This window comes from Convolutriloba macropyga, chromosome 14, assembly GCF_964194025.1.
Source record: "Convolutriloba macropyga chromosome 14, txConMacr16.3, whole genome shotgun sequence".
In the NCBI taxonomy this organism is placed as follows: Eukaryota; Metazoa; Xenacoelomorpha; order Acoela; family Convolutidae; genus Convolutriloba; species Convolutriloba macropyga.
In genome coordinates, this window is record NC_134481.1 from 38,456,652 (window position 1) to 38,466,228 (window position 9,577).

Consider the following 9,577-nt stretch of genomic DNA (forward strand, 5'->3'; position numbering starts at 1 on the left):
CCCATGTAACATAAAGAATTTAGATTTTCAAGGCGCTTTCCTTTCATTGTAAAGACAACATTTCGGTCATGCTTAGTCTTAAGGGTTATGGTTTTACTTTTATTCGTGTTCAGTGTAAGTTTGTTCATTTTAAGCCAATTTTCTGTTTGAGATATGATCTGTTGATGTCCCCGACAAGCATTTGCTTTATTTGATTTTGTGTAAACTGCAGTATCATCAGCATAGAAAATGAAGTTCGAGCATGGACTGTTTGTTTTTTAATCATTTATGTAAACAAGGAAAAGAAGTGGGCCTAATATAGACCCTTGTGGTACCCCGTATTTGACTTCTGTCATTTGCAACTTCCTTTGTCCAGACTGTACAAATAGTTTCCTATTTTTCAAATAAGATTCCAAAATATTATATACATGAACCCTTAGTCCATACATTTTACACTTTTGAAGCAGAATTTTTCTGTCAATAGTGTCGAAAACTTTACGTAAATCTAAAAATGTGCAATAAGTGTGCTCCGTATAAGAATGTTTTGATGATCGTATCAACTCAACCAAAGTGCTAACTGCGTCAACAGTTCCTCTTCTTTCCCTAAAATCGCATTGTTTGCTGTTTAAAATTTCAAAGTCTTTAAAATAATTGGAAATGCGATGTAGAACAATTTTTTTCTAAAATTTTACCAAGAGTTGGTAAGAAAGATGTTGGGTGGAAGTTATTGGGTTCACTTTTTTCACCTTCTTTATGTAGCGGTATTACTGATGCTATTTTCAATGAGTCCGGAAAAATGCCTTCCTGAAAACATGCGTTAATCAATTTGGATAGGTAATGCGTGATTGTAGCTGCTACAGATTTTATAAAGATATAGTTAAGATCCATATAGTCTTCGCTGTATTTTAGTCTTCGCTGACTTAGAGTCCTGGACAACTCTAAGCACTTCTTTTTTGCTCTTTGGTAACAAAAACGTAGATTGAACTTGTTGAATTTATACTGAACACTCACTTTGTTCAAATTTTTTATTCAAATTTTCACCAATTGTTGCAAAGAAGTGATTGAAATAGTCTACTTCCTTTTGATTGAGATTTTGTACCTTTTCTCGCTCATTTCCACTTAGATTTCTTATTAATTGAAAAAAAAATGCTGTTTGATTTTGCTGCATGCTTTTCTATTATTTTATAATAAAATTGTTTCAATTTTACTTTCACCATACGTTTGACTTTTTTACGTTGTTCTTGGTACTTTTCTTTATCAGTTGTTTTTGATTTCCTACTTTTTCTGAACATCCAATTCTTTTTTGCAGTTTCTCTTTTCAATTGGTTATCAACCCAGCTGTGATGGTTTTTGTTTTTTACAACCTGCTTGGGAAGATATCTGTCCAAAATTGATTTCAGTAAAATTTGAAGCTCTTCAAACTTGTTATCAATTGTCTTGTAATTCTCACAACTTTCCGGTTTTGATATTTCATGACTCAGTACAAAAATTATTTTTTCAATAAGGGAGATATCCTTAGGCTTTTGCCAGTTTCTTGAAGTGATGTATTCAAGTTTGTTTTCCATCTGTGTTCCTGCCGGAAAACCAAGAAATACAGAATAATGATCAGATATACATGTTATTTTTAACTTTTAACTCTGCTGTAAAATTGCAAAAAAAGATGTCTAAGTTTGATTTTGAGCATTCGGTTTCTCGCGTGATTTATTTTCCATCAATTATTTTCATAAAACCTCCATTCATAATTTCCTTCAACGCCTCTTGATTCTGATTGTTCTTCAAAAAATTGATATTAAAGTAACCACAGACGATATTATAAGATTGCGGTTCTATTATTAAACTGTCAATATAACTTTCAATTTTTGTAAGGGTTTCCGTGTTAACTGAATTTGGAGGCATATACATGCAATATACATAGATGACGGTTTTGACAGTTCCGATAACTTTCACATTGAGTGCCTGAAGTCCATTTAAATTACACGATTTAACAACTTTTGCTTGTAGAGGTTTTTTAATAAAAATAGCAACACCACCTCCTCTTTTTTCTGTTGATATTACCGAGAGGTCTATAACCCTCTAGGAACACTGATTTTGTGTGAATTCCTTGAGCCAAGTTTCCATCAGACAGATTGCCGACGGTTTCTCGCTTAGGCTTTCTAGTAATACTTGTAGATCATCAAAGTTCTTGGTAAGTGAACGAATGTTTTGAAGCATGATTTGGAAACAGTTCGACGTGTTTATCGATAAGAGTTGAAGTTTAAGTTTAATTGATTAACTAACTAGCTACGCAGGCCGCCAGACACAGCCTAATGTAAAAAGTATACAAATGATTTAAAAATTAAAATGAAAAAAAAACAAGAAACTCAAAACAAAAGCAAAAAAGGCAAAAGAAAAGCAAAAAAACTTTCAGCAGAATAGTACTATCAAATGGAATCAATTCCCGCGTAAATCACACGAAAGGAGGAGCAATGATTACGAATTTACTCTTGTTTAACCCCTGTCTTCTCAAAAGACAGTCCGAAAAGAGTACTTGCGGAAATCACAAGCAGAGTGAAGGACAGATAACTTTGCTAACCAAAGGTTTTACCAGCTGGTGGTTTTCTGTAGTGTCAGGTGCAATAATAATGCTAATTTTTAGAATCCTAAAAAAAAGATAAAATTGCTCTTCCGGTTGAACATGATGGGAATTTTTGAGTCATGGAAACAGAAAGCACATTTTAACACAAATCAAGAACAATTATTTTGATTCAGATTTTGTTTTCTAGTTCTCATCTTATTTTACCATTTCTGTCGTTTGGCAGCGGGAGATCTGACGTCTACATCATCGTCTTGAACATTACGCTTTTTAATAGTTGTAAACTTGTCTAATTCTTCTATTTCGCTCACCAGAACGAATTGAGGTTTTTGTTAGTTGTTTGCAACGAGCACGGAAACAACGCAATTGTGTGTTGTTGTAAATAATTTGCGTTTCGTAGTCTCTGCCTTGATTTGAGCCTCACGTTCAGGGAGTGGCTCGTTTATGTCGATGTTGTTTCCATTGATTGCGTTTTTCTTGTTTCGTAAGGCTCGTCTTTTCTTAAAAATTTATTTTTGGTCAGCAAAGTAGATGAACTTGCCAATAACAGTAGGCATATTGTTGTACTTCAGTTGACCCGGTACAATATGGCAAGCTTTGATGCTGGGTCTCTCCATGTACACTTCAAGAAATTTATCAAAAAATTTCAATGTTTCGAGGGTAACGTCCTGTACACTTCGACTATCAAATGGGGGGTTAACGATTAAAACGCTATCTTGCCTTGAGTACCGTTCCTGTGCTCTGAGCCTATCGTTCAAGTTTTTCTGGTTTTTTGTTAGCATTTCATTTTTTTGGTCTTTTTCGACAATAGTTTTACGAAGTTTAGAGACTTCCGTTTGTAACTCTTGTATTTGTGATGTTTGTGTGTTGTTTTTACTCACGATACCATTGGCCACATCCTCTGTGTTGGTTGATTCCATAGTCCAGTCAATAATAATAGAGAAAAATAGAAAATCAATTCAGTTGTTTTGATCAATAAAAGACAAGAAAAGATTCTGTTTCGATAAGCTAGCTAATGCGTGAAACGGCCTGCGTAGTTTCTTTTTATAGACGTAGAAACATCAAGGTCAAAGAGAAGAAAGAAATAGAGCAACCGCTCTATATGAAAACTGAATTTATTTTGAGGGTATCAAAGAATAATTCGTTCATGTAACCTAGAAACGGGGGAATTTAAAACTCGTGCAAAATTTTGAATTCTTTTAGATGACGATGCTGTAACTTTTTCTGCGATTAAAATTAAAAGACAAAAATTGTCTTTGTTTGAAAAACGCCTGAAACTGATTTGTTTTGCATCAAAGTTTTCGGAATTTTTTTGCGGGTATTATACCAAAATTAAGGTTGACATAATATTTCCCCTTGGGTAAGATTCCTACAAGTTTTGAATTCTTCAATAACTAGGGTATGCTTTCGACATAGAGCTTAAAAACCCACTCATTATAAAATGTTATTGAGCAAGTTGCATTATTAAATTATTGAATTTGACGTTGTAAATTAATGAATGTAATTTACTGATCATTGTCAACAGCATTTTTAAAAGTAAAATTATTCAAAATGAAATCAATCCAGTCTTTAAAAGGCAAAAGTTTTGAAAAGTAGCTTCCATTATTGCAAAACTCCTCTGGAGTATTAGCCTTAGGAGCGGAAAAACTGGTCACGCCAACCAGACATTGGGGGCGTAAAGTCCCACATTCGAACCTGAACAAAGCCCCTCCATCGTCCAACAAACAAACATTGCTTCCAGTGAAAACGGGTAAAGTACAAACAATATCAACAGGACAAGCTTGCAAATTTTCCGGATCAGCCGGCTGGAATAGAGTCTGTTTTAGGAAAATTTCCTTCAAAGTATTTGGGTACTGTTGGTGTCTGCGGGTTGTGGTAGTGGTACCCATTCCAACAGCGCCCAACAGGGTTCTGTCTAGATTGAATGAGGATTCTTCTAAGCTACAAATTGGAAGTGACTTGGAATAGGCGTTCAGAATTGGCCACCTGGTTCTGATAAGTGCAATGTTGTTCATCATCCGAGGTCTCAGCCGGAACCTGAATTATAACTATACTTACGCATTTATAAATTCTATATCTTGTGTTAGAATAAAGTCTATATCTGGTGTTCATAAATCTCAAGTCTTCGATGTCTCGTACCTAGAATGACCTCTGATCTGACATTATCCAGACTTCCGCGCGTTCTTATCGCTGACCAGACCTCGTAGTTATGGTTTGCTAACCTTGTTCCTTTAAATTGCGCCTGATCAGAGGTAATTTCAGCTTGCGTGATTCCTCAAGCTGAGTAGCTTTCACTCAAATACATGGGCTTATTGAACAAATTCAACTTTGACTGAATAAATATTTCCTTCTACGCTTGCATTACTCAGCCCCCCCCCCCCCCACCCCCACCCCCAACCCCACCGAAATTAAAGTCCATTGTATTTCATTTTCAGCTATTTTTTAAGATGAGTTTTGGTCAAATATCGCATAACTTGTTACCAGATGGCAAAAAAAAACTATGAGGGCAAGATAAAGAAAAGGAACTTAACAACATTTTAGTATATATGCTTTCTATTGCAATTGTAATTTGCAGTATAACGCAAAAGATGTAACCTTGGATGTATGAAGACATCACTGACACTGTAGAGTCCAATTGAGTCATTTCTAGCCGAGAAGTCTCCAATTTCAACCCGAAGGTCTTGATCTGAAAAATAGATTGAAGAGAAATCAAATGAAAATCCAATCTACCGCAATCAATAATTAACTAATGAGCAGTTTTCGCAACAGGATGTTTCCTATTGCAATTGAAAAGTTTAGAAATAACAGAAAAAAATGAGAGTTCGGATTTTTTTATGGTTCATATGAGAATGGTTCATATGGTCTGTATCATGGTTGATTATTGTCTAAGTGGACTGCAAAAAGAGCAAAAACCCTAAAAAAGACGGAAAAAGAGTACACAACAAGTTAAAAGGTTTAATAAGTACAAAAGGAGCAACAAAAACAAACTAAAGTCATGATCATGGCTGAATTCGGTGTTGATGGGTCTTACAACTAACACACACCTCAACCTGGGAACTGGTTTCAGTCTCTATTATGTCAGTTATGAACATATAGAAGAGCATTATGACTATTTGGTGGAGTATCAAATCATTCTCTCCTAATGATGATTTCATTTTTATTGTTCCGACCTCTCTTGAGGGGGGAGGAACTATATACTCAAATGGGTTTTTTTGTTCAGACAATTTTCGCCGTTCGATATATTAATCGTAGAGAGTTGAGACTGGTATTATTAGAAAGCTTGTCCAGCGTAGAATACGGAGTTAAAAAGATCTTTTCTAATTTCGTTTTTTTACAGGGAGTTATCGAGGTCTAAACTTCTGAGATCAGTAGAGTGAACTCCGTTGTTTTTAATCACAATCTCCGGAATTTCTGCCTCAACTTTCGTCAATTTTGCAAAAATTTGTTGACATTTTTAAGAATAGTATTGTTGATTTTGTTTTCAAAGACAAAAAACGTATTGCTGATTATTTTGATTTAATTTTTTGTCCAAAATTTGGACTAATTATTTCAAAATTCAGGCTTTTTCATCAAAAACAGCACGTAATAAGCTTTTTTAGTCCACTTTGATTGACTTTGCCGGAAGTAAAACCGAAAACCACACTAATACAATCTTTGTAGACTCAAAGGGGGGCCATTCCTTCTTCAAATTCTGTTGAGAGTGCTCAGTAATTAGAACTCTGCCGTTTTTTGCTAACTTTGCACGTTGATTATCAAAAGCGCAGAATTTAATTTTGAATTTTTAACTAACAACTTATCTATCTATAACAATCATAGAATTAAGTGTTCCTAATGGACGATAAGCATTAGCAGGGCTAGTTTTGAACCAATCTTGGAAAGTTACAAAACAAAAAGAAATGGGATTGTAATCAGTCCATCTTTTTTTACCGATTTTTATCAAACTTATTAAAGAACAGAACAAATAATATCAAAACTCAGGAGTGATAGGTTCATGGGGCTTCCTCAACAGCTCCATGCTAATGTTTTTTGTTTCTTACTTGAAAGCTTATGGTTGTTTTGACTTTTAAAGATAATTGATTTAAATAGATAATGGCTTAATTAAATTTTTCTCTATTTTTTTTCTTAATTTGGTCAACTTGTAGCTTAGTGTCAGCAAAGAAAGAATGCTTCGCCTTTCTACTGATTTAAAATTTAACCCTTATTGCGGTTTTAAGCCTTAATTTATTGTTTTCTGGCTTTGATACTACTAGATTTCATATTTTTGTATTTTTGGATATTTTGCAGACTTTCACGTTTTCTAGTTTTGTCACTTTATTACCATATTGGCTTCTGAAATAAAGCACAATAAAGCACGCGTTTTTACGGCTTCGACAGTTCTTTCTTGAAGAGTTTAATTGAATTTTTTCATATTATCTTTAACTATTGTTTCTTCTTTGTCTTTTTAGACGTATGAAATTTCCTGTATAATGACAGGTCTCACTGGCTTTTCAAGGAACAATAGATGAACTGAAATTCTGATATTAGTAGATATCTCATGGTTTTCATGACTTTGAATACAATTTTTTCCCAAAATAAAAAAAAAACTTTAAGATTCGCAATATTGTTCTTTCTACTTTATTTTTGTTACCTAATATCGTTAATTACAGGTCAAATATGACATTATTGGTGTCAAAGGAAGATGTCAAAAGGGATTGGTGCCACGAACTCTTATGTGTTAAAAAAAATTTGTTTTGACTACTGGCTTCGACACGGGTTTTTCACAATAAAGGAAACAAAGTCTCGTTTTTTGTCCTATTCGAAGTTTTTTTTGTAGACGTAAGACATATTCTGGATGATTGCAGGTCTCATGGGTTTCCTTTGGAAGAATAAGCGAACCTATTAAATTATTTCATTTTGTAATTTATGGCTTTCATATTTTTGGAAATAATGCTTTTTCGAAAAAAAGAACAAGTATTACATAATTTTGCCCCTTCTTTTTTCTGTCTACTTGTTTTCTAGTTTCATTAATGAAAGGTCACAAAATGAAATATTTGATTTTTAATTAAAAAATGGCTTATTGAACTTTGCCTCCATTTTTCTCTTACTTTGGTCAACTTGCAGCTTAGTATCAGCAATGAAAGAATGCGTCCTCTTTTTACTGAATTGAGATTCAAATTTTATTACGGTAAAACGGTTTTAAGCTTAATTTATGGTTCGCTGGCTTTGATACAACTAGATTTCACATTAGAAATTAGATATTTTTTTTAGATTTTTGCCCATTTTTCATGTTTTCTAGTTTTGTCACATTATCACGTTATAGACAGTTCATATAATCACATTATTGGCGCTCAAAATAAGGCTAAAATGATCATATTAAAATGCTTAAAAATATAGATTATGGTTTTAACGGCTTCGACACCACTTTCTTGAAGAAATTTATTGAATTTCATAATTTTGTCTTTTACTTTCGTTTTCACTTTGTCTTTTGAGTTGTATGAATTTTCCTGTACAAAAACCCGATTTAATTGTCTTTTCATGGCAAAATAAATGAGCCGATATTCTGATATTAGTAGACAGCTGACGACTTTGGTGACTTTGAAAACAATTGTTTTCCAAAAAAAAAACTAACTTCGCACTTTTGTTCATTTATTGTTTGTTTGTTACCTAATCTTTTTAATTACAGGCCAAATTTGAGATTATTGTTATCAAGGGAAGGTGCCAAAAGGCATTGGTGCCACGGAATCTTATGTGTTTGAAGAATTCGTTATGACTACTGGCTTCTACACGGGTTTTTCAAAAAAGGAAACAAATTTTCGTTTTTGTCCTATTTGACGTTCCTTAAGTAGTCGTAAGACATATTCTGGATAGTTGCAAATCTCATGGGTTTCTTTTGGATGAATAAACGAACCTATTTAATTATTTCAATTTGTTATCAATGGCTTTCACGTCTTTGGAAATAATGTTTTTTCGAAAAAAAAATAAGTATTACCTAATTTTGCCTCTTCTTTCTCTTCTTTGGCTACTTGTTACCTAGTTTAATTAATAATAGGTAACATAATACCTTATCGGTGTTCAACAAAGTAGCATTCGAACATATTTTGAGGGCCAAAATATAGCTTTACGGCTTCGAAAGCGTTTTCTGGCAAGTTTTAATTGAATTTTTTTTTGTAGTCTTTTTGTTGTTCTTTTTAGCCGCATTAAAAATAAAATAAGGACAGGTCTTATTGCCCTTCTATAAAGACATTGGTAATCGCAAACCTTCGGGATATTTTACTTGATTTCTAATGGTTTTCTTTACTTTGAATTTAATTGTTTAAAAAAAAACATTTTTTTTTTAATTTTACAGTTTTTGTTCTTTTTCTCTAATTGTTACAAAACGCTTTTATGGACCGCTCCCACATCATTTCTGGTGATTTATAAGTTGTTTTGTTTAGTTTCAATTTTATCTGACGGTACGTTGACTTTGTTTTTAAGTTTTGTTTTTTAAAACGGACACAAATTTTTGACGTAATTAAATTTGTTGTTGTTTGATTCTGCTGTTCGTCTTCACTCGCTTTCCTAATATTGGCATATCTCATCAATCTACTGCATCATTTTTTACTCCACTGAATTATTTGCTTTGGAAGCTATTTCTTCGTTAATACACTACTTTTTTGAAAAATAATTGTTTTTTTTTTGTTTTTTTTTGTTTTTTTTGGTTTCTTTTTGGATTCCAAAAATTATTTTTAGGTTTTTCTATCGAATCTTCATTTGGTAGACAATTATGCTTATGTGGATGAGCGGGGTGGGAACCTTATGTGCGATTGCACATTACCGAGCCTTCTTGTTGTGTACTATTGTCAAATAGCATCCGTAATCTGGCAAAACCCATGCAGTTTTGACTACATTTGCGGCAAATTCAAGCAAAAAATCTTTAAATTTGATTTTGGTTTTATCCTTTTTATGCATCCTTAATATTTTACTTGGTGTTTTGACTAATTTGGGTTTTTAGATTGTATTTCTTGAGCCAAAAAATTATGGCAAAAAAATGATACAATTTTTCAGCCA

General features: G+C 33.2%; 1 protein-coding gene across 1 annotated transcript in view; it reads right to left on the reverse strand.

Moving 5' to 3' along the window:
• Positions 1 to 4,056: 4,056 nt before the first annotated feature.
• LOC142352921 (uncharacterized) overlaps positions 4,057 to 9,577 on the reverse strand; it is a 9,763-nt gene continuing 4,242 nt past the window's right edge. Inside the window, exons 2-3 of the mRNA XM_075405078.1 lie at positions 5,147 to 5,237; positions 4,057 to 4,588 (exon numbers count right to left, since the gene is read on the reverse strand). Coding sequence (XP_075261193.1) covers positions 4,057 to 4,588; positions 5,147 to 5,237 — 623 coding nt within the window. The remainder of the gene's footprint in view (positions 4,589 to 5,146; positions 5,238 to 9,577) is intronic.